The sequence below is a fragment of the Musa acuminata genome, chromosome BXJ1-7, assembly GCF_036884655.1.
Source record: "Musa acuminata AAA Group cultivar baxijiao chromosome BXJ1-7, Cavendish_Baxijiao_AAA, whole genome shotgun sequence".
NCBI classification, from domain to species: Eukaryota; Viridiplantae; Streptophyta; class Magnoliopsida; order Zingiberales; family Musaceae; genus Musa; species Musa acuminata.
The window spans coordinates 4,557,158-4,582,727 of NC_088333.1; the positions used below are offsets into that span (position 1 = coordinate 4,557,158).

Below are 25,570 nucleotides of genomic sequence, written 5' to 3' on the forward strand. Positions count from 1 at the left end.
AGGAGGAGAAGGGAACGGTGTGGGGAAGGCTAATAATTACTTGCTACACCGACTTAGTGTACGACTGAAGGTACGATATAGTGGAGTCGGAGTCAGCTTGTGGGATCCTAAGTGGTAACTCAAGTCTAGATGTGAAAGAAGCGCTCGTGTAGACTGACGCATATATCCTCCAAAACATTGAAGGCGACGAGCGCCTCTGTGATGATTCCTGTCGTCGCATCAATTGCATCCTATCGCTGTTTGACAAAATGCCAAGGCGGGAGCGGATGGTGTAAGAGGAGGTTGAGCGTGGACTATCATGTCGCATCTACATCTGATGCCTAAAGGTTGGTTTGTTTTTCACTCTCCTGCTGCTACGTAGCGAAAGAAGCGTTTTGTCTTCTCGATGGCTTCAGTTATCGCATAAACAGCGCTCTAAAACTGCTCGACGAAATGCCTAGCCGGGTAGGAGCTGCCTGGGATTTGCTGGTGAGTGCTATATCAGATTTCCAGTGAAGTCAATGGGTGAGACAGTCTCCATAGTTAGGTTGCCCCTCTATGATCTGGTTGCAGGGGTAAGGTTGCGCACGTTGATCTTCCTCACACTAGTGTCATAGAACAATGCAGACAGGGTGTTCGACACTTGTCCATGACGGTTTTCGGTTCCTGTTTTCCACTGTTTTCTTGTAGACAGCTTGTACGGGGCAGAAAACACTATAGTCAACCCCATTTTTGTTTGTTGTCAGTGTTTTTGCTTTGTCTTTATGTCATGTAAAGCTCGAAATGTTTCATAGTGGTATCAGAGCTGCAAATGCCACACTCCATTTGAGTAGCTTTGCTAGTTTCCACATGAGTGCTTGTCCGTTTCTCTGGAACGGCCACACATTTTTGCTGCCTATCTTGTACAGCAGTGTTGGTTTTGCTACACTGCCTTGCCATGGCAATTCAATATTTGCTTTACTCGCTCTGATATCACTTTGTCTCATCCTTAGCAGCGATTGCCTAAGGCGTGTGACACCCAAGCGATATGTGTTTGCAAGGGTCAGTCTGGACCTTAACCTCGTCTAGTCCACTAAGGACATGCACAATGAAGAAAATGTTAGAAAGGCGAAAGTGCTAGGTGAACATTGGGCCTAAATCTACCTTCAGAACCCCCTTTGTATGTGCTTGTTCAGCCTGTTCTTGAGACCCTTTCAAGCCTAATAAAAGCTGGTTTCTTTGTGTTGCTTGCGATCCCGGTTATCTTGCCCTTTTTGTGTGTGACGGTGGCAAATTACTCACATGTTCGTCTTTCTAACTTTTTCTTCGTTGTGCAAGTCCTCAGTGGACTGCACGAGGTTAAAGTCTAGGCTAACCCTTGTGAAAGCATATTGCTTGGATGACATATACTTAGCCAATTCCAGTTAAGGATGTGACACTAGGCTGTCCTTTTTTATGTTATACTTCTCTGTCTTATATGCTATAGTTATTGTCTGTTCAGGCATTGGCATCTCATGATGAAATTTGCGTCCACTAATGCCAAAACCCAAAGGCAGTCACTGTAGTGTTTTACTTGTCCATGTCTGTCAGACTATAGCTACACAAATTAATTTTTGGCGTCAACCGCCATTGTCAAGTAAACATGATTAATCATATTACATATTGTATCATCTTGTAGCACATCTAAAGGGAATGCGCTTTTGGTCAGACAAGTTTTTATGAGATCTATTCTTTGGCTGAATTTTACAAAAAAAAAAAAGGGAGAGAAAATTATGAAAATTATCTTTTGAGCCCCTTGTCTGAGTTGGCTATTTGCTGTTGTCACTATGCTTGTACTGAATAGATCTACGTGTGCTACCCCCTGCTTCAAACATCTTTTCCAGTTTAATCACCTGATCTGGAAATTCAGTTTCTCGATGCTGAAGCCAAAAAAAGAAAGGAATAACACAATTACCCCAAAATGAAGGGCCACGATAATTGTGAAATCATTGTCTTGAAAACCAAATAGGTCCTGAACAAACACATTTATTGGCTGATCCAAATTCCCTGGAACATGAATTGGTTTATCTAGATCTCCTAGTTGAGAAAACATCAGACCATAAAGAGTCCATGCTGCAGGATTGACCCAATATAACCATCTCCACCAAACTGGGATCATCTGCTTTAACATAGTCAACATTCTTTCAAGCTAAGAATGTCAAATTTACCTTCCTTGAAATGAAAAAACCAGAGAAGAAACTCCACAAGAGATAAATGAGGAAGGAGACCGAGGAAGCTATTTCTGGAGTTGGTGTGAGTGTTACTGTCATCATCCCATACATTGTGAAGTAGGACAAATTTAAAAGCATGAAGAGCAAGAACCAGAGGAATTTTACTATCGACAACTGGAATCCAATCATTGGATAGAAAATAAATGAAAAGAGGAGCACTTGGAGTATCACAAATGGGGTTTCAACTTCCACCTGCAGATGTTATGATGATATTCATCTATATAGAACTGAAAAAATAAGCAGTGACGTATCTATTACTTAATGTATGCTGATTGGTTTTCTATGAAAAAGTGGACTACTGTGTTTGTTGGTAGAAACAGTATACTGCAGCACATGTATTGCAATGCCTCAGAGGTACCGGGCATGCTTCATGCCCAGTTGTGCCAGAAGTGACAACACATGCCTCAGGCAATTTCTGGCATTTTCCTTGCTAGAAATGTATTATCATACTCATTGTCATGGAATGATGAAACAACAATCCTTGTGTTGGACTTTGAGTTCATGATAAATCGTAAGTTCATAGCAACATGCTGCAATTTTGAATGGATTGCAGAAATAAGATTACCTGAGCAATAGTGTAAGCCATGGAAGTGTACATTCCAGCTGATCCTTCTCGGTAGAGTACTGTTGTCTCCATCCATACAAGAGGCTGCATCAAAATGGCATTGACAAAACCTTGAAACAATGCTGATGCATACATGACTCTGAAAATGTTGAAAATATCTTGTTCACTAGTACTGTTATTCATTGAAGAAAGAGCAGGGTTAAAAGTATTGACATAGACATGAAACATTGCTGTTGCTTACATGATTCCCAGTCTGTTGAGAGTATCTTGTTCACTGATGTTGTTGTGCAGTGAAAAAAAAGACTTAAATTCTCAGCTATGGAGGAAATCATTCTGAACTCAAGAAAATATGTTGTTCACTGGTGTTACGGTAAGAAACTTTTTTAGCCGTGGCCTCGGGGCCGTTGCGGCTTGGTTCGGGTCCGGACGACGGGGATCTCCTTGGGGCGTTCCTCGGGGTCTCCCCGCAGCCAAGCACAGTGGTTCGGGTCGGCGGTTCGGGTCGGTAGGTCGGGTCGGGAGGCAGCTCCGCCGTAGCACCGGGAAGAGGCGACACCGTCTCGCACCTGCACACAGGTCGGGCCGGGAGCTCAGCCCGACCCCTCCGACGATCAAGTTAGAGAAAGATGTGGAGGGGGTTTAGGAGGAGGAAAAGGCCTCCGTGTGTTGAGTGTGTCATCCCCCCCGTTGCTTAGGACTCAGGGGTATTTATAGAGGAGGTTTGATGTTACCTGACGTAGCTGTCTGACATTACCACTGGGGTTGCGTGGGAGGCCGAGCTGCTGCAGGGTATGGAGAGCCTCGGGTAGTGTATCGCTCGGGGGATGCTGTCATGACGTGTCACATCGTCATTTTTGCCCCTATCAACTGGTACTATTGTTCAGCCAAGAAAACAGAACTAAAAGTTTCAGCTATGCATGGGGAAGATCATTTTGAACTTACATGTTGGAGCCAATTTTACAAAATACTATGGCAAATAGATTTGAAGTTCCAACTGTAGTCACAAAACGGACGACATTGAATTCTGGATTTTTCCAATATGATTTGTGTAATTTCCACAAGCACGCACTACATTGTGACCCAAAATTCTGCCAATATTCAGACGCGAAGTGCAGATCCTCTGAGTTTGGCCGTATTTTACTCAGCTCACTAACTAGTTCCATGTTTTCTCTGTTAGATCAAGTATAAATTCAGCACCTCATTTTATTCATAAAAAGGGGTGGCACAGTGCAGGAGGCTCCTGCTAATGCAGGATCTGTGGTGGTTTAGTGTGCACAACCTAGAGGCTGTTTATAAGACTTGAACCCTTGACATCCAGATAGAAAAGATGCAACCTTGTTATGCTGCCAAAGCTCATCTGCTATTCATTTTAAATTTGTGGTCTTTTTACTTGAACCAAGAATTTTTTTTGTGTTACCTGTATAGAGAAGAACTTCGAAAGATCTCTGCATAGTCGATGGACTTATCATATTCCATGGTAAGAGAAGTGATATCTAGCATCCATGTTGCTGGATTTTGGTCTTTTTTTTATTTTAGGAACTCCTGGGATAGCCTGCACAGAAAAGCCTTGGACCTATTCTTATTCTCTTCATTTAAGGAACAAAGATTAATTCAAAATATGTTACCTGAAAATATTGAATCATGATGTGAGATAGAGGACCCAGAGGACCACTATAGATAAACTGCCCCCCTCTTTTCATCAGTAGTAACTTCCAGTGGTAGCAAAGGACAAGAATGGTTAAAAAATGCAATTCTGACACTTAATCTGTATGTTTTGCAGTGGTAAATGAACACTATTTGTCTAGGAGCTTTATGATTTCATAGTTATTTAATTTATATGTTGTTAAGATGTCTTCATTTTTCATCTTGTTAATTCATCAAATGTTTGCATTTGTTCTTAGTTGTTCCTTTTCGATATAAAATGTTTGAAAGCAGACTGTGAGATTTTAACTGACTGTCTCTTAAATTTGACTTGCTTGCACAAAATTTAGCTCTCTTTGAAAGGTGAGCCAACATAAGTTTTCCTTTCCAGCTACATAGGGTACTGTTTACAATTGTAAAGATTTGTTATGTAAATGCAAGAATATATAACCAAGTGTTAGTTCATCTATGTTTTAACTTTTAACTAAATCAAATTCCCAAGAAGCGTTCATAATCCAATGACATCTTAACCTAACCAAGATTATAGCTGTGCCATTACATGATTCATGTGCTACATTTACCATAAGCATCACAAGGATGTTCCATGGCTCTCATAGTAATTTAAAAGATCTCAATGTTAGGAGGGCCACTGAAATCCTAGTAGTAGTATTTGCTTTGCAACATGTGTCATATCTACTTTCATAAATTATAATCCATGCAATATTCTAATTTCTGCCTTTGTTCGTAGTCGCTAACCCAATATTAAAGTTTTTGGGTGTATTTTGGGTATAACTTACTTTTGTGGATTTGAAAAAAAATTGGATGCAAGACTTCTTTTGTCACTAATATGTCAAAAAAAAGGATCTGATTGTAGGAAATAAGAGACTACTTTTTCGTTAAATTTGCTTAGAGAAAATAAATTCTTGATAAGAATTCAATTTAGTCTCTTGAGCAAAAAAAAAAACAAGTAAATTCTGTACGCGTAATATCGGTTTCCATGTTCTTAGATTTATGATGCTAATTAATCGATAATCCCTAAACTTTTCACTCTTGTGCTAATGATTAGAAGATTCATTAGCCTTCAAGGAGCTGATCTTGTGCACACAAACAAAATACTTGATTAGCCTTCAAAATGCTAAGCAATATTTTCACATCTTATTATTGTTTTTGTTGTTGTTGTAGATTGAAGCAGCAGCACCTGCAGGGTATTGGCGCAGACATTGAACAAGGTTGGAAGAGGTCGTCGGCCTCCACGCTCAAGTTCTCAAAACGCACCTCGACCTTGGGAACTTGAATCCCCAACTTAACCATAAAACATCACTTGGTAAGATTTCTGGATGAGATGGGAGGAACAGAAAACAAAGTCTTCTTTCTCTGTTGAGTTCCTTCTGTTTTCACTATTTCCTCATTCCCTCTCGGAGCAGGAGGAACTCCTCGTCGTCCGCATGGTGAAGGGGGGCCTCTTGCCGTTCCATGCTTGTGGATCTCGTCTTCCTTCTGCCACTTCAACTTCGGGTTGTGCTACCAAGTAAGCCTGGTGTTGATGTGCTGTTTTAGCGTGGCTCAGATATATAGAGTGGAAGAGCAACGTGAGCTAGTAGTAGTAGCATGGGAACGGTGTAAAGGAGTACCAGAACTGAATCGGAATCGAATCAGGTCAATAGTTCGATGATATCGAATCAGATGAGAAGCGGGGTCATACGGTTCGATTCTGATTTCTAGAAATTAGGATGTAAATCGGTATGGTAGAATCTAAAGCTCTGATTTCAGTTCTTAGTGGAAAGGACGCTGTTCCACACCCACTGTCTCTATTCATAGTCTCAACGCAGCAGTAGTTGATTCGATTGTTCATCCATGTGGGTGACATGACACAATTCCAATCACGATAGATTTCTTGGAGCATGGCGAAGATTGAGATCAGATCTGGTTCACCAAGTCTCACAAGAATGTTCCATCGTGCAGTAATCCAAATGAACGTGGCATGGAAAGACACGAGGGACCAACCCAGGGTAAGAACAGGAGCCTATTACAGTCCTTTTCAATCAAATGAACCATTAATGGTTTGTTTTGTCATCAGCGTAATGCTTTCTTACATTGGTGGAGAAAGTGACACTACAATATTTGAAGCAAAGAGATTTGACTCTGATCTTTCACGTGTGTTACCGATGGATGACGGCAATCGATTGGTTAACATGTCACTACACCGTCGACGCAAAAGACATGGAAATCCAAATGGCCCATAAACTGCTGTTAGGCCCAATTGACGGTTTTTTTTTGGGACCCACAATCTAACCGACGAAGATCGGCAAAGAAGATGGCCCGTAACTGTAGATAGGGCCAATTAGTTAGGATTATCGTGGGCCCCACCAATCTAACCGACAGAGCTCGGCAACAGAACTTGGTGAAATCGGGCGGGAAGGAAGAGAGAGAGAGAGAGAGTGGAGGCGAGAGGGGTGGTGGTGGTGGGAATGGCGATGCTCCGGATCTGGTGCGTGTCAGATCGACCGCGTACAGGGCGGCCGCGGTCTCATCGCCGTTTCCTCTCCTCTATTCTTGCTCTTTTAAGGTTCCCTTCGGGTCGAAGTCTACCTATATCGCGAGGTAGGGTGATCCGCTGGAACCGATCAGGGAAGAGAATCGTCATTTGTCTTACTCGCATCTGGTTGTTGCAGGGGAGCCTGTGCTTTGCATCAAGAATCGGAGATCTTTGCAGCTGTTGTTGATGAAGAACACCCCAGGGCAGGCGGCCCCTGTTCGGGCGAAGTTTGGGGCTGTTCATCCCCTGTACATGCCCGTGTGATCAAAATCCGGTATCAAGCTCCTTCCCTTGTTCATTTATTTGCCCTTATTTCTCGTACTATAATGGTTGGACGCGTGAAATTAATGCGTGCAATTTGACTGTAGTTTTTCCTTGTTCTTAGTGTATAGATCGAGAGCCAAGTGAATGATAAGGTTTGCTATGCTTGGGAAATTGAGTGATATCATGATTGATCTCTTTATGGACTGAAATTATTCTCTTTAGTCTACGTTGGAACATAGATCAATTTGGTAATAGATTTCTCTTGATGAAATTTTAATGACCTACTTGTTCAGCCTTGGGAGATGGTTTTCTGGCATTCTTTTGTCATGGACTGAGCGTTTTCACTAAGTTGTGTAGCATTCCCTCACTCCACCTACTAGTAAGAAGTCACTCTATAATATGACCTTGTAAAACAAAAGAAGACTAGTTGATGAGCAAACTATCACGTATGTATGTTGTCCAAGGATACTAGAACATGGATTGCATAGGTAACACAAAGGTAACTGATAGCTTTTCTAGACCATAAATGACGATCACAAACCACGCATGTGGATCCAGCTAGCTTGATATGTCTTCTAAAACTTCTCTTTTGGAGAATAGCACTAGTGGAATTTGAAAAGTGGGAAGAGTTGTTATACTAGGGCTTAACCTGACTGAATATGTAATGCATCACCATGGTTAGTTCCTATCTTATTTGTGAAAAAAATTAGTAAAGATTCTGCACTGACTATAGCCGGTTATATAGCTACTTCCAGTGCCAATCAATATCCCAACTCCAATTTGTGTTATTTGATCAATTAGGAGTGTATTCTTATAGAAAAAAATTGAGGTAAGCATATGTTATGTTGATAAATAAATCTGAGGAAATTATTTAGAACTGTAATCCTCAAAATATATTTATACATTATGAGTGGTGATACTCTTTGAATCAAAAATGCCTCAACTACTTTTGTGAACCTGTTGAGCGGAGAATTCTTATCATTTTTGTATAATTTTGTGACTAACGTAAGTCATCGTGTGGAAACCAAATTAGAACTATGTTAGGAGATTAGAGAGACAAAATTAATTGGGATTGCATGAGATTTGGGTTAAGAAGTCAGATTTTGGTACATGTTATTTCTCGAGAGGTTATATTGTATAATCTTGAGAAATTCGATAGGAGAGTGGTACTATCATATGCTCAGAAGCTTTTTAGGATTCGTTGAACATAAAAAATAAGTTTTTTTTGTCATTTTTCAATACACTGTGACAACATGAAAATAATTAGACATAAGTGTGAGAAACTTTGATAAGAGTGGATACCATTATCTTAGGTCTAATTTGAGGCCTTAAGACTTGCTCTTGTTTGTCTTTTCCTTTAACTTGTAGGGTATGGCCTATCATCCTCTCTCTCACCTCCCATTTCTAGCAATCATCTTTTAGTCTCTATTTTGATCAATCACATTAATGAGCATTGGGGATTATCATCAATCAAACTGTCAAGAAAGATTATTAATGAATTCCTGTTCAATTATTTTGAATAAAATCCTTAGATTATAATTATTCTAAGTGTTGTTTTAAATAGCTCTCAATCTAGTGTGTGTGGTTAAAACGTATCAGATATGTCAAACTACCGTGTTAAGAGAGACCTTTCACTCATGCTACTTGATATGCATGATCCATGATAACTATCCAAATGAGCAGTTAGAAACTGGCTCTAGCTCCAGAAATCTGATCTAGGCTTTTTTGTCTTTTGCATATAGTATCTTGCTCCAACAAGATTGGTAGCATTCAGTATTGACAGCATGAGTTGGACTTGGAAAGTGTTGCTCTTTGATAAACAGATCACCTCTTCCCCTGAAGATTTCTGGGAAATGTAATTACTAATCGGTTTCCGTCATTTGTAAGTAAAGCATTAACTCCACTTTTGATAATTATCAGAAATGCAAACTGTCTTGGGTCACTTCAAGCATAGCAAGCAATCCTTGAACTGCCATACTTGACTGATGCAATTTTTATTTGGTTTCATTTTTTTTACTTTTGTATTGTAAGATAAACATTTCGACTGTGTTAAATTATACTGACAGACAAAAAAAAAGGGGGGTTTGGCAATTCTAGAGAGGTCGACATCCAAACATGGGCCCGTTACCATCCACCGATGAAAAATGCAAATGAGCCACCCGTGCCCGACATCTCTTTTCTGGTAGGTAGAAAGTTTATTTATTTATTTATTTTACTTTTGGCTCCTTTTGAACGAAAGAAATTTGTTGGGAAGCAAGTCTGCAACTTGCAACTTCCATCCGTTTCTTATTCTTTATTTGGTATTTTTTGTCATCAGTCTCTCTTCACTCGGGTAAACTTGCATATCTTCATCAAAGCTTCCGCAACTGTCAACCTATACCTGCAAACCATGTACTCGGCCTACTTGTGAACAGTATCGTATATCGTACAAAGTCTTGTCTTTAAAAACGCGTCGCATGGAGATCGAGCAGCTGACACAGAGGAGATGGGCGCCGAGTTCAACAAGTCCAGTCTGAGCCGTGCGGCCAGCTTCCTCAACTCCGCAGTGGGCTTCCTGGTGTTCTCCTTCCTCGACGTCCTCGACGCGATCCTCTGCGTCGTCTACAAGCTCGTGGACTCCGCCATGGAGACCGACTCGAGGCCGTGCTACTGCTCCCCGGAGGAGGTCACCATCAGTGGCGACTTCCTCGTATCAGCGACGAAAGGCCGCACGGTTGTTCCAGCGGCTGCCAAGCTCCGGTTGGGGGATGTATCTGACACCCTTTACTATCGCCCGTCCCAAGTTGCTGAGCTCACTAAGAAGGCCGCCATTGCCGTGGGCTATAAGACCAGCAGATCGATTCGATTCACTGTGAGCTCTGACGTCATCGGGGCGTTCGAGGAGAAGACCAGTCGCGGACGACGGCCGCTGTGGTCCGACTGCGACTGCAAGAAATGCAATTCTCCGGAATCTCACCTATATGTTCATGTCGAAGGACCCAAAGGTATTTAATTACTGCATTTGGGTGTATATTCTTGAAGCACTGATCAGAAAAATATTCCGATGGAATACGACAGACACATCTACGACGACGACGGACGTCATTTTCATTCATGGATTCATATCGTCGTCGGCGTTCTGGACGGAGACGGTGTTTCCGGAGTTCTCAGACGCGACCAAGTCGAACCATCGGATGTTCGCGGTGGACCTGCTGGGGTTCGGCCGGAGCCCGAAGCCGGCGGACTCGCTGTACACGCTGCGGGAGCAGGTGGACATGATCGAGAAGTCGATCCTGAAGCGGCACAACGTTCGGTCCTTCCACATCGTTGCCCACTCCATGGGGTGCATCATCGCGTTGGCGCTGGCGGTCGAGCACCCAGAGGCGGTCAAGTCGCTTGCATTGATCGCTCCGGTAAGTCCAGGGTGTCGATCAATGAGTAGAGGATGGAGTAGGGTTTGTCCATGGCGTTCGTTTAATGAAGGTGGGGTTTGGTGCAGCCATACTTTCCGGTGCCCGAAGGGGAGAAGGCGGCGCAGTTTGTGATGCGGCAGGTGGCGCCGAAGAAGGTGTGGCCGCCAATAATGTTTGGGGCGTCGATGTCGTGCTGGTACGAGCACGTGAGCAGGACGATTTGCCTGTTAATCTGCAGAAATCACCGGTTGTGGGAATTCCTCTTCAGACTCATCACTCGGAACAGGTAAAATCTACACCATGATCTGCAGCTGAACTGCCTCTTCTTTCTACTATGTTAGTGATCCATCTCTTTCGTATTGCATGCTACTTTTCTTACCTCTTCATTCAATGTTAGTGATCTATCTCTTTCGTGTTGCATGCTGCTTTTCTAGTTAGCTGATTGTGTGCAATGTGGTAAGGCTCCCAAAAGATTAAAAAACACAAATTAACACAAGACAACACAGAAGAGAAATGTTAATACATCTAATTCGAAATATCCCATTTCACTGTGTCAACTCCTACAATTCGATGCTTTAAACTGTTGCGCTTATGTCATACATTCTTCCTTGTTATGTATTCTTTTTCTAGACGCTATTTGGACTGCATAGCTAACAGACAGATACTATTAGTACAAGTTGAGGTCTTTGCACTTTCAATTCCTGTTACAACATTGACAAAAGCATATCTCCCTTTAGTTCCTACTAGAAAATTAATTAATTAATAAATAAAACTTTGAATAATAAATAAAACTCTTAATAAACCAAAGTTTGATTCGTCTTCACCATCATTTTCTAATTAAACTTTGAAAAAAATAATTGCATGCAATAATACCATGAATATTATCACTGTTGTTCCGATATGCATTATGAAGAATTCTTTATGCTCTACTAGAATTGTATTTAAGGTGTTTAATTGTTTACCTTTCCACCATTGTCTTTTTATTTCTTTCGGATATATATATATATATATATATATATATATATATATATATATATATATATATATATATATATATATATATATATATATATATAATCCTTAGGTTTTCATTATTTCTTGGGCAGAGTCCTTTTTAAAAAAGAAAAAAGATGAGATTACCTAATCCTATTGTGATTGTCTCCAACCCACAAGGTCATATCGTCCCTCTCTTCGTTGTCATCTTATCGTACTACTATCTCCCTCTATCATCCTCAGTCCCATCATTCCCATAAGAGAAAATCATAAATGGTTATGGGGTGATTGAGAGAAAAGAATTGGGATGATAAAACCTCTCAAGGATAGATGATAAGATTGCTTAGAACGAAAGTGACCATGATGGGATGGCGGGATAGAATAATCTCATCCTTTAAAAAATAAAAAATACTTTGCAAAGATGTTAGTGAATGCACTTCAACAAATAAATATAAATAATATATATATCCAATGCAACTCCAAATACGAATCAAAATTTAATGTGCTTCAACAAGTAGTTAGTTGCAAGAGGCTGTTCGGTATGGGAAAACGATGTTCCCTATTATCCCTCAGCGCGTCGAGTCGATGCTGAAGGACAGAGGTCGGCAACTTTATTGCCCTTCGGCTAAGCTTGATGGATGTATATATGGATTCGAGGACACAGCCATGCTGAACTTAGTTATTCCCTTCCGCCCAATGCAACATCTAAATGGTTGAGTATTTGATGAAGCACAGTTTCCGTCCCATCAGCCTCCATCCAACTCAATGCTAGCTAGCTTTATATAGGACGTCATGTCTGCTTTTAATGCAGGCTGACTACCCAAACGAGTCAAGATAGTTCTCATGTTGAGCTCTATGCCAGTGAAAATTGCATACGATGTTAATCCTGTCACGATTACGAATTGGCCAAGTCTATTGAACTCTTGATGATTACGCGGAAGATTAATAATACAAGGAAGCTTAGAAATCAATCAGTAAACGACTCTGTTTTGTTTGTCGTCTGCTTTGTTTTCTTCCCTGCTATAATTCATCACTACATTTCTGGTTCATAGAACCGTACAGATCTCGAGGTTTCACCACTCAAAATTCATAGTATTGACATCTTTCTCGGAAAATTTAAATTGTTCGTCGTATGTCTCCATCAGCTTGCCTGTGCTCATCATTAATCATGGTCCGAGTACTGCTTGCACACCCACATCCGCCGAGTTCTTCACGTCATTATCTGATGCGATGCAGCATGAATGAGATGACAATGAAAGCCACCAAATCCTGCACAACTCTGCCTTCCAGATATTTGCTAGCGCGTTATTCCTGTGCTTTCAGTCGACATTACGCTCTGGTCAATCCTTATTTATGACTCTCACATGCTCTTCCGTGGCCTCGAAACTTGGACAAGCTGAAATCCTCATGGACTGCACCAGGAAACCAAGTGTCTGAATGATGCTTGATGTATTGTTCTGTTGTTGTTGGAACAGGATAAGGACCTACATGATGGATGCCTTCATGTGCCACACCCACCGTGCTGCATGGCACAGCTTGCACAACGTGATATGCGGGAGTGCGGAGGCGATGGAACGGTACATGGATAGGGTGAACAGACGGAGCTGCTGCGACGTGGCGGTGTTCCATGGCGACGACGACGATGTCCTCCCTGTCGACTGTAGCTACGCCGTGGGGTCGAGGATCCCCAGGGCTCGTGTCAAGGTGTTCCAGAGGAAGGACCACATCACCATCGTCGTCGGCCACCACAAGGCCTTGGCCGGGGAGCTGGAACAGATATGGAGGAACGCAGGCAGCCCAACCAGCAAATAGCCATCCGCAGGTCGATACAAGAAACCCGAATTAACACCACAAACCCTACCCTGCCTTCTCTTTTATGTGTTGGGTCATGTACTAATACCCTATGCCTAATCTTTTATTTATATATATAATTTTTATTTATAAAGATAAATGATGAAGACGAGATTTGAATTTATATTTTATCAGTTAAATCAATAGATATTATCATGTTTATGAATATTATGAAGAAAAAAATAATTATTGTCTTAAAGGTTAATTCGGATGTCGACTAATAGGAGCATTTTGTTTGATGTCCTACAAAATACTAACACTAAGGCGGAATGTATGCCGAACGAGTGAGAACATAAAGAAGAGTATTGATCTAAGATGAGCGAGCAACTACCTAAAGATCATGCTGACTAAGTTTATAACGTAACGTCGGGCTTACAATATCATAACACAAGATTGACACACGTCAACCTTTAGGTATCACGATATCCATAATTCATCGACCAACGTCAACCTTTAGGTATCACGATATCCATAATTCATCGACCAAAGTCAACTCAATGCAAATGACCCCTACCGACCACCCAAAAACTAATTAAAGAAAAATAAATTTTCCAGCGGGCAGCGTGGGGATAAGTCTCTCTCTCTTATCCTCGTCCTGATTGGGCATTAGGCATGGGCATGGGCGCGTCTAAGCTTCATCTGAACGACAAAAACCACGTTCAGTCACTAAATACACTAGTGAAGATGACGGCAGCACCGCCTAAGTGTCGGTTGCCGACCGCCGGTCGACTTCGGCCCCATCAGCGACCGTAAGTCTCCTTTCGCCGCCCATCACTAACGATGCTTCCACGGCAACCCAAACCTAATCTCGTCCTTTTCTCGACCGCTTTGGCATCCGAACCAAGTGCGGGAAACTGGCGGTTGGTACCGAGTTCCGCCCACCGCAAATAAGAATAAGAAAGTGGAGTTACGGGAGCTTTGTGAGATTTTGGGCTGTTCTAATTGATTTTTGGGGCCTCTTTTATCACCCTGCGACTACAGTTTGGTACACTCGCTCACCGGTGCGTTGCCATCACTTTTCCTTGTTCTTTTCTTTTCTTTTCTTGACCAATTTGACGTTGGATCGAAGTACACCTGGGTTCCGCTCACCTCGACGGAGGATAAGAAAGTGGAGTTACGCGGGATTCCGAGGATTTCGGACCGTAATAAATGTTTTCCGGCGTCTTCGTTCCTCTGCTAGTGTGCGGTAATCCCCCCGGTCGGTTTCCGCAGCCTTTTCTCTTTTTCCTACACCGGTTCTGCTCACCGCCGTAAAAGAATAACAGGTTGGGCGCTGTATGACGCCGCCTTGTAGTCTGTAGTTTTCTGTTAGGGTGTCGATGCACCGCGCATCAATACCCTAACAGAAGGAACTGACCTTTTTTGTATCTCGAGGGAGGGCACAGAGAAGCAGTATTGCTCCACACCAAACAAATTAAGATGTAGTGGTATTGCAATCACAGCAAAATGAATGAGAACCATACGATACTGAGAAAAAAAGATGAGATATATAGCGAAACTAAATTTTTATATATGAACAAATACTTGCAGGTTATAATATACAACGAAATTAAATGAAATCATAATAAAATAGAATACCAAAATTTATATGAAAAATCTCTCTAACGTAAAAGATAAAAACCACAGAATAAAATAAAGATAATCCACTATAAAAATAATGAATATATAAATATTAATTTATTGCTCAAAATCCTTGCAACAATCACAAGAGAATAACAGAAATACAAAGATCATGTCACTGTACACAATAATTGAGAACAGTCTCTCTACGTTGTTCTTGTTTTCTTCCCTTTTTTTCTCTTATTTTTATGTCATTTTCTCCTCCTTTTTGAATCAAGATGCTGCTGCCAAGATCTCCCCTACTGCTACAGTTTTCTCCTCCGTTGCTGTCTTTTTATCTGCTCCAAAAAACGCAGTCATCACACCCCCATAATTTGATCTATGATTAGGTCAAAGAGGGATGGACTGTGAACAGTTAAAACCTATCATGGGTTGAATATGTGGGCTGTAAGAGCACAATCAGAGCTGAATATGTCAACCCAACAAACAAAGCAAAATCCATGGTTTATTCTTAATGTAAGAGGCATTAGCAGCTGCATTATCTATTTTATCAGCTTCGAGGGTAAAGCACAGAAAATGAATATAAAAAAAAAAAATTGGATGGCAAGAGAAAGACAAATTCAACCCATACATATAATGCAATTCTAAATTATAATAGTGAAGGACAAATTTTCTCAATGTGGAATGATAAGGAATGTTTCTTTACTTCCCATGTCTTTGCTAACTAATGTATATCGATCACAACAATCTACAGCATTTGAAAAGCCTACAATAAGCAGAATTTTAAACATCTACACCGTAGACCAGATTTAAAACCAAGGATTTTAATCGTGGGTCCCCCCCCCCCCCCCCAACAGCTGGTCAAACCGGTATAAATCACTGGCAGCAAAGTTCGAAAAATCAGCCAATTCCATTCCAGATTGATCGATAAGAATATGTTTGCAAGACCCAAATTGCACCTACAAGATCATATGACACAATGAATGTGGGTAAGGAAATTAACTCTGTCAAATCAGGTATATTCAAAATCCAGACTAATCTGACAAAGCATATATTCCTAATCATTTATGCATTGAATTGACACTTTACAAGGTGTATACGCCTTCCAAAGCATATTTTCCTAATAATTTATGCATCAACACTCTACTGAGTGTTTATGCCTTCTTTAGCATCACTGGATGCAAGTTTATCCATTATATTATGCAAATGCTTCTTTTCATTATATTACATTTCCTTTAGGACGCAGCTCTGTAAACAGTTGTGGAAAGCATCACAGAATTCTAATACCCCCTTTCTCATTCCACTGGAAATGAACGATTTACCTGTATATTTGCAACCAGTCACTTGCTAGATCCAATCCAAGCAATGCCAAGAAAATAAAGCCTGGTCTGCAAGTAAGGTTCAACGAGAGTATCACGTCAGGAATGTGCCAAAGGATAGACAGGAAAATTGCATAACAGCCAGTAATGTTTGCCCTGAAGGATGTCGAAAGCACCTGTCTGTTGCCGTAACATCTCCAGAAGTTGACACTGGACTACAAAATCTGATGAATAAATCAATTATTACAGCTTACCATTTCCCCCTTTTCTTGGCATCTACCAGTCTATCAATTATTACAGCTCCAGAGAGGAGCTAAAAAGTATTATATTTAGACATGAAAAAAAAACATATATTTTCAATGTAAAGGAACAAAGGATCAACATTTAGGCACAACTGAATATGAACCAGTAATCCAATGTTCAGTATGATTCATATATAAGAGTGTTTCGTTGATTTTAATAGGAGTGCTTATGACTTGCTTCCTAGTGAATTTCATGCATCGGTAAATATTGGATGACTCAAAGACAAATCTGCTCCTATCCTTATTATTTGACTTCATAAAAATGTATACATACATATACATAAAAATGTATCCTTTCAATTTAAATTTTTATGAATATGTATATATCTTTGCAAAACTTGCACATGTAAATCACCACGTCACCTGATCATTAAAGTAAACAATGTTTAGGTTCTAATTGGCATTAGCACCCCTTTAAATATGCCCTTTAAAGCAAATATGATGGTAAAAGTATCAATGAAACTTTATTATTTTAAATCTTAATTTAAAAGAAAAATGAATTAGCTGACAATTGTTACCTTAGTTCTTGTAATGAATGTTAATGGCAGGAGTTTTATGGTGGATCATAGTTACCGGGGGACATAAATGCTATAGTCAAATTTGTTGTGACAAATGCACATTTGCCAAACTTTTCAATGATTGGCATGACAAATCCCTTTTTTGTTTTAATGATTGTGGATGAAAGCAATGTGGTCACTTCAAAGTTAGGAGCTACTTAAAAGTGGCTCCATAAGATCATTTGAAATCTTCCCACCAGATCTTGATGAGATCTTTCACTATTAAATTAGATAGTTGGATAATCATATTGATAGATGGCTAAGATGTGAGAACTAGAGGGTCTTAACATATAGTAATTAGTGCAGTGTTGCACAAGTGATAGGTCTCAAGTTTGAGTCGACATGTTAACAACATTTGATGTAATGAAAATTTCTTTTCATTTTTCTTTTAAACATAAAGCACAACTGAGAAGGATGATTGTCCCAAAACTCACAGGTTAACAAGGCGGCCAAGACTTAGAACTGACAGTCCTCCGATCCTCCCATCGTAGGGTGAGCTCGGAGCTGGATACCTCCTTCCTCAATATCGGCCAAGACAAAAGCCTAGATCACACGATAAATTCGTGGTCCATCTACCACCATCAAATACTATGTTCAAGATGAATGTCTCACAGGCATTTAAACGAACAAGACGCGTGCAATCTATACTGGGCATATTGAACTCCAAAAGCACAAAAGTCCTTGCGTATCACAGGCTTTGGCCAATTCGGCTATAGGCAGTAACGTTGTAGGATCAAGGAAAGCATCAGTTTGGAGCAGGGACATATTCTCGAGTAGGTTATTACCTTCCAACGAATGCGGCGAGGAGGGGCGCGGCGCAGGTGCGGGTGCAACATACCATCGGCGACGAACGACAAAACCAAGACAATCGCCCGTCCCCATCCATTGTCGCTGCTGGTGGTGGTGCTCGTTAAGAAGTGGGAACTGTGCGCGGCCGTCGGAAGGGACTCATCCACCGTGTCGGCGCGTGGAGAGGGAAAGCCTACAGTGAACAACAATGCCTGTGTTGTGTTAAGCTCACGTGAGCTCCAAGGAATTAGGTTGAATATAATTGAATCGGGTCAAAATCTAATTTACTCCGGTCCAATTAAAATCTAATGTAGCTCACCAAGTCAAGCTAAAATCTTTCTTATCATCGAACCGGTCCACTCCTTTCCAGTTCTCCAAAGTCCAACGGATCGCGATTTTACGTGTAAATTAACACTGAACCCGGTCCAATGTGACGGTCGAACGGGAAGCCGGTTTGTTGTCTCTACTAACCCAGTAATTAACTCTGAACTCTCGTGGCATTTGGCCCAACGGTTCGTCACACTTCAACCACATCTGCCTACTGCTCCATGTCGCAAGCAAAGAAGAGGAAACTTCCTCTCTCTCTCTCTGCCCCCTTTCCATTGACCCAAACCAAACCCATTGATCGAAGAAGAAATCGAGACCTAAGGAGAGTCGGGAGAGAGAGAGAGAGAGAGAGGGGAAAAGTGGTAGTCATGGCGGCGAAGGGGTTGTCGAGATCTCTTCTTGTTCGGGGATTTGGATTGGCGTTGATCATCGTGTCGGCGTGGATTGGGGGGGCGAGGGCGGAGATCCGGGAAATGGAGGTGCGATCGGACGCGCGGTCCATCATCCCCTTCGACAAGTTTGGGTTCACCCGGGCCGGCGGCCTAGAACTCAACGTCACCGGTATCGCCTTCTTCCCGGAGGCGGAGTCGCCGGACCTGTCGCAGCTGGGCTTCTTTCTATCTACCTGGGACGCATGGCTACAGGTCCTCCGCCAGCTGCAGGATCATGACATCACCTGCGCCCTCCAGTCCGACCTCGTCCGCCTCGTCTACTCCTTCGACGGCCTCGTCCCCCCGCCCAACCCCTCCGGCGTCGGCGTCGCCCGCTCCTCCACCTTCCGCTTTCGCTTAAACCTCACCGATCAGCCCGGACAGTTCACCCTCGTCTTCGCCAACTGCCTCCCCCCGCTCCGCGTCTCCATGTCCGTCCGCTCCGCCATGTTCAACCTTCCCGACCCCTCCCATCGCGCCTACCTCTCCGCCGGCGCGGCTGTCCTGCCTCTTGTCTACTTCATCCTCTTCCTCACCTACTCCGCCCTCGCCGCCGCCTGGGCCGCCGTCCTTCTCCGCAGGCGCCGCGCCGCCTTCCGCATCCACTACTTCATGCTCGCCGTCGTCGTCCTCAAGGCGTTCAACCTCCTCTGCGAGGCCGAGGACAAGTCCTACATCGAACGCACCGGATCCGCCCACGGCTGGGACGTCCTCTTCTACATCTTCAGCTTCCTGAAGGGCATCTCCCTCTTCACCCTCATCGTCCTCATCGGCACCGGCTGGTCCTTCCTCAAGCCCTACCTCCAGGACCGCGAGAAGAAGGTGCTCATGGTCGTCATACCCCTCCAGGTCGTCTCCAACGTTGCTCAGGTCGCCATCGACGAGTCCGGACCCTACGCCCGCGACTGGGTCACATGGAAGCAGGTCTTTCTCCTCGTCGATGTCATCTGCTGCTGCGCCGTCCTCTTTCCCATCGTCTGGTCCATCAAGAACCTCCGGGAGGCCGCCAGGACCGACGGCAAGGCCGCCGTCAACCTCATGAAGCTCACTCTTTTCCGCCAGTACTACATCGTGGTCATCTGCTACATCTACTTCACCAGGGTGGTAGTCTACGCCCTCACCACCATCACCTCCTACCGCTACTTGTGGACCAGCGTGGTCGCCGGGGAGCTTGCCACCCTGGCTTTTTATGTCTTCACTGGGTACAGGTTCAGGCCTGAGGCACGCAACCCCTACTTTGCCATCGATGATGATGAGGAGGAGGCAGCCGCGGAGGCTCTCAAACTCGATGATGAGTTTGAATTGTGAAACAGTACTTGGATCTTCAAGGAGGAATCAGGAAATTTACTTGCCTTCTACTCGATACAGTGTCAAGGGAAGCTCAAAAAACAGAGGTCGGATCTTTTATCCTTGTTTTACTTTTCTTTTGCTATGTTACAGTAAAATAAGCATTGCTGATCCGTTGCCGTTGGAGATATGGTCATCTTGTTTAGTGTCAGTACAATAGCATGTAAGTTTGTCTGTCTACTTCTCATTTATTGGTGCTATTTGATGTTTTTCAGTAATTATGGCATCTCTCAGTCACTAGAAAGCCTGCATTATTTCATTTATTCCTTTTTACTTTTTGTGCTTTTTAAGTTGGATGATCATGGTTTTTTCTTGTCGGTACACAATTCAGATCTTCCAGTCTGATTTTCAAACAGAATGTAGCGGTTTCCTGCGGTGTGAACATTATTTATCACATACTGAATTGTTGAAGCATCTGATGTAATCTGTCTGAAAACAGCCTTATACAGAATGCCATATTTTAGCATAATGCTGTATAATGTTTAAGAAATAACCAACTGACAAATGTCATGTGATAATTCATTGTTACATGACTGTCTTAGGTCCTTACGATTTATTATACTCTATATGGGGGGTCTTATAGTTCCTTTTTCTTTGGAGTACAATCATGCATCTTATTAGATTTCCATCTCTTATATAGGAAAAACCTCATGTTCTCGCTTTTTTTCTTTTGATTGAGCTGCTGAATATGATATAAGATTGTGAAATTTTCTGTTATGGAAGTATTTTCATGTTTCAAGGTATTAGTTTTCGAGCACCTGCTTTTGCTTGGTATTGAGTATATTTTCATTATATAATGACAAATTATGTCCAGGGCCCAGACTACCTTGATACACAATCTAGGTCATCCATCTTAAACCCTATATGCAAATAATTTGGTGAGGAATTGAACAGCAACTAAACAATAGCTTTTGGGATGATTACATTTTATTTTGGAGAAAGGAGAACTTTTCTGTGAATTTAAGTAGCATCTGAACAAAAGCAATGTGCATCACAGGTGCAATTGGTTGTTGGTAATGATCAAACCTCCTTGTGTGATGCTTTTTCCAATCCTATGGCTAACATTTTGGTATTGTTGAAGTTATCTATAATGTTCAACAAAAAGGAAAAAAACAATAAGTATTTCCTTTTGAGTCAGCAAGCCGATACTGAGTTGTAAAGCTCATAATTTTGTTCTACGATGGGGGTGAAACCAATCATGGCTTTAGCTGAGTGAGGATTATGAGCACTAGATAGGGAAAATTCGGAATTAAAAGAAAGAACAGCATATCTAGGAGTGACAAAGGTCTGTGTTAGGTCAGGTTTTTTTGTTGCTACAAACGCATATACTAAACAAAACTTTCAACCCAAACCAACCTGTCTAATAATCATGTCAAAAATTTAAACCCAAATTCAGCCCACCTAATACATATATACCTTAAACCATGTCACTCGGTGTTGACACTTGTCATCCTAAATAGTGACATCTGTTGAGTTAAATAAATTAATGCTTCTCACGAAGAAAAAAAGAAAGATTGTTCAAGATTTGTGAGGAAGAAGCTTATAATAACGGGGGAGATTTTGCAAGGGCTTATTAACTAACATTAAGGATGAATGCACTATATATCTTATTTTGCTTCAAAGAATAGCTGGAAACACAAGACACCTAAAGTAGAGAATTTCCAAACTCTTATTAGAAAAAAAGTCAGAAAATTGAATCATTTTGAACTGGTCATATTGAGTAGTGAATGTGGAACCCATATTAGCTAGCTGGATGCTGTCGGAACCATGGAACTGATCAAATTCCGTGACCTCAGAATCACTTGGTGCTGGAGGCATATTAGAAATCTGAAACAAGTCAGTGCCAAAAATTGATTTTCCTGTGGACTTTTCTGTTTTGTCAGGATGCACAGGCATGAGGTAAACTTCCAACTCTATTTGCAAACTTAACCTTGACTTTGACATTTTGAGTTGGGGATGGTGATGGATTTCAAGTTTTAGTTCCAGGATTTCATTTCATTATTCTAGTCTTTTGCTTCATGCTCATGTACCTACTGTTAATATCCCCTCTTTTGTGTGGAATTTAAAGAAGATTTAACAGTGTCAAATTTGATCTTGCTGGTTGGAGTTTTAATCTGGCATCAGCTGGTGCAAGGTCTAAGGTTTCTTTGAACTTGCTTTGAAGATTGTAAGAAGAGTATTCTCTGTTTCATTCTAATGTTTACCTATATGCATATATTGTGCTCAGTTTTGTCCAATTTATGTGTTTGTGGCTTGAAGTTTTAAGTTGATATGTCTGGTTCAGAGAAGCTGGCAACTACTTGTCCAAGCACTGGTAAGTTCACTCAGATCTTGAAAGGTTAGCAGTAAGATGTGACACCTACTGGAGAGAGAGTGTTGAGGTTGGTTGTGATGTAATGGCTAACTTGTCTCACCTACCTGCCTTATCACAGGGGGTCCCATTGGTCCCTGGGAATGGTAGGAAGTGTGGAAACTCCCACTCCTATGCTGCCATGTCACATCTCCTGTGTATTTATTGGTTAGGTGTTACTATTGCTGATCAGTGGAGGCAATCTTGAAGTCTATTTTGGTTGGAAGATGTCAACCATAAGTCTATTAGTCATCTTGCAGATGTTTAGTTTTACTGTGTCTTTCATGTCATCAACTGAGTCTCACCATCTTGATTATTTCATCTAAACCTCCTCTGCTTCAGCACAGAGCTGATGTAGATGAACAATGATGAATGTATACACAAGTTTGATTATGTGTGTGTATATATATATATATATATATGAATGATTTGATCATCATTCGGTTCGAATTGGAACCGAACGGGTCAACGGTCGGTTTCCAATTCGAATTAGATTCGATGGTTCAATTTCGGTTCTTAGAATTTGAGATCATAAATTCTTAGAATTTGGGATCATAAAGAATACCTAAGTAACCAAATTCCTTTGTCCTAATCAACAACTGGTTGGAGGGATATTTAAAAAAAAATAAAAATAAAATATGTGTTTCGAACTTGAATTGGAACTATCGGTTTGAATCGGAAATTACTATAAAATCAAAGTCATCGGTTCTGGAATCAGATTAGGGCTATGTAAGTATAACTTTGTACACACACACATATATATATATATATGCATTGACAAAAGTTACGATAAGCTGATTGGATGTGAAATAAGGTTCTATGCTGGAAATTTTGTGCTTGTTTCCTAATAAATGTAAATCGATGGGAAACGAATGCCTTTTGGTTGAATCAATATGCCGGAGAATCCAATGATATAGAATCAATCTTTTCCAGCCAAAAGTAGAGCTAAAATAATTCACTGAGAATATTCTCAGTATTCCAAAGTGGAGCTAAAACATTTACAAGCTTGATGGATGGGATGGATCGCATTCTATCCAATACTCTACCATGCATCCGCTTAGATGGAGATGTCAGGCTTAAGTAAAGCCCCAAGCATTCGCACCGAACGTTTTCAAATGAAATGAGTAGTTAGATTATGTGATTATAATCGGTTAAGATATATTATAGATATGATTAAATTTTAATTATAATTACCAATCAATTAAAAAATTAATTATCATAAAATTCTCTCATCAATCTTTTGTCTCTAATTTATCAGAATTATAAGAAAAGAGAAAAAGAAGTCTAATTCTCCTTATAAATTGATATCCCTATAACTTTTAGATTTATTTGATATCCCTATAGCTTTTAAATTTAACAATCATGCATCTACTGATCAAATAAAGACATTCTGAATACTATCAAAAAGATATATATCATAGAAAAAGCTTAGTTCCGTCTAGTTTTGTCTTGTAAATTATAGAAAAAGAAAAGAAGACAAAGTCTAGTTTTATCATGTGAATAATAGAAAAAGAAAAGAAGACAAAGTCTAATTCTCCGCATATCTGTAGCTTTTGAATAACGATGCATCTATTGATCAAATAAAAACATTGTGAATACCATCAAAAAGATATATATATATATATATATATATATATATATATATATATATATATATATATATATATATATATATATATATATCATATATGTGATCTTGATTTTATTTTATAGTATTAAAATTTTTCGTATGACAGTAGCATATTATGATTTTTATACTTACAATTAAGTGAAATATCAAAATCATAAATTTATTTTTCACAAGAAAGAACAAATAGAATCATGACATTGATTTATCTTTGTTGATATAGAATGTGGGCCATCAACTCACCATCTTCACTAAATACAAACGTGTTTTTGCACCATCATAATTATCTTCACTACCTTTCAGCTGTGCAAAAGAAATTATTTCATACATTTTGCTCATAATAGTTTCTTCTCTACTTTTCTATGCATTCAGGAAAGAAATTGGCACTTACCTTGTGATTCAATTAGGTTAAAATTGTCCGGATTTAGGATTAATTTTTGCTAATATTAAAGCCTATTGCAAGCCTAGTATCAAGAGTTGATTGAGTTAAGTAGTTCTGGAAAAACTATATAAAAGTCTATCTGATATTTAAATTAATAACTCGGAATAACGGTGATATAGCACTCAAACAGTAGCCCTAAGTGAGTCGATGTATCTAAACATTTTATAAGAATTTTAATAATCATTAAGATTAATTATGAAACTAATTCACCATTAAATTTTCATAAGATTGTCCAACTTTACTTATCAAACTTAAAAATAAAATCATATATATATATATATATATATATATATATATATATATATATATATATATATATATATATATATATATATATATATATATATATATATATATATATATATATATATATTTGGAGCCCAGCAGGACATCTAAATAAACATCACGTGTCAAATCTCTCTTATCAAACTTAAAATAAAATCATTTTTTTTTGGGGAGGAATTTAAGATACTAAAAATAAACTTAAAATAAAATCATATTTTTTTGGGGGGAAGGAATTTAAGATACTAAAAGTAGCATTTAAAAGGACCAACGAGAAGCTACCTACCTAATATCGGTTAAGTTGTCGACGGCTGCTGATTAATCATGAAAACCTAAATTAAACTAGTTGATTAGGACAGGATACAGTTATTTATGTTACAAATGAAGCACACCCACCCTTTAAGATCGAGACACGTGTTTGCACTGTCGTTAGACGAAGTGGAAACAGTGGTTGCACTGTCGACTGCTTCATGATTGACTTCCAGAAGAGTGAGAATTATTGACACCCACAGACAGATTAGCCAATCGTTTGTGATAAGGTGTCAGCTAAATTAGTGAGGTATTTATCTTTAATTTAATCTTTATTATTTATTTTTATAAAATAAATTAAATTAAAAGAAAAATAAGTGCTCGAAATAAAATCATTATTAACTCAAATTAAGAGTGGGATCGAAACACTGCTTCTTCCTTCCTTTTGCTAAGGTGACGGGACGCATCGAAAGGGGCGATGCTTTGTTGCGCAAGCGACGTGGTTCATTCGACCCTTG

The 25,570-nt window shown here is 40.3% G+C and overlaps 2 protein-coding genes and 1 long non-coding RNA gene across 3 annotated transcripts; all 3 read left to right on the forward strand.

Annotated features, from left to right (window-relative positions):
* Positions 1–95: 95 nt before the first annotated feature.
* LOC108953397 (uncharacterized) lies at positions 96–6,510 on the forward strand. Its single transcript, XR_010514915.1, has 3 exons — positions 96–326; positions 5,617–5,758; positions 5,859–6,510. It is a non-coding gene; the product is annotated as an uncharacterized LOC108953397 (long non-coding RNA).
* Positions 6,511–9,581: 3,071 nt separating this feature from the next.
* LOC103991081 (probable lysophospholipase BODYGUARD 3) lies at positions 9,582–13,570 on the forward strand. Its single transcript, XM_009410444.3, has 4 exons — positions 9,582–10,218; positions 10,292–10,626; positions 10,713–10,912; positions 13,095–13,570. Exons 1-4 carry the CDS (start codon positions 9,720–9,722, stop codon positions 13,429–13,431), a joined length of 1,371 nt encoding a protein of 456 aa, XP_009408719.2. The 5' UTR covers positions 9,582–9,719; the 3' UTR covers positions 13,432–13,570.
* A 4,959-nt stretch (positions 13,571–18,529) lies between these two features.
* LOC135678359 (protein CANDIDATE G-PROTEIN COUPLED RECEPTOR 7-like) lies at positions 18,530–20,320 on the forward strand. The gene has a single exon (XM_065191074.1). The coding sequence runs from the start codon at positions 18,546–18,548 to the stop codon at positions 20,061–20,063; it is 1,518 nt and encodes a 505-aa protein (XP_065047146.1). The 5' UTR covers positions 18,530–18,545; the 3' UTR covers positions 20,064–20,320.
* Positions 20,321–25,570: the final 5,250 nt, after the last annotated feature.

What these genes read in the sequence shown, in the direction of transcription:
- LOC103991081 (XM_009410444.3), top strand. Translation starts at nt 9,720, where the DNA reads ATGGGCGCCGAGTTCAACAAGTCCAGTCTGAGCCGTGCGGCCAGCTTC. An exon ending in CGCTTGCATTGATCGCTCCG is followed by an intron (nt 10,627 to 10,712) that starts GTAAGTCCAGGG and finishes GGTTTGGTGCAG; the next exon opens with CCATACTTTCCGGTGCCCGA. An exon ending in AGACTCATCACTCGGAACAG is followed by an intron (nt 10,913 to 13,094) that starts GTAAAATCTACA and finishes TTGTTGGAACAG; the next exon opens with GATAAGGACCTACATGATGG.
- LOC135678359 (XM_065191074.1), top strand. Translation starts at nt 18,546, where the DNA reads ATGTCGCAAGCAAAGAAGAGGAAACTTCCTCTCTCTCTCTCTGCCCCC.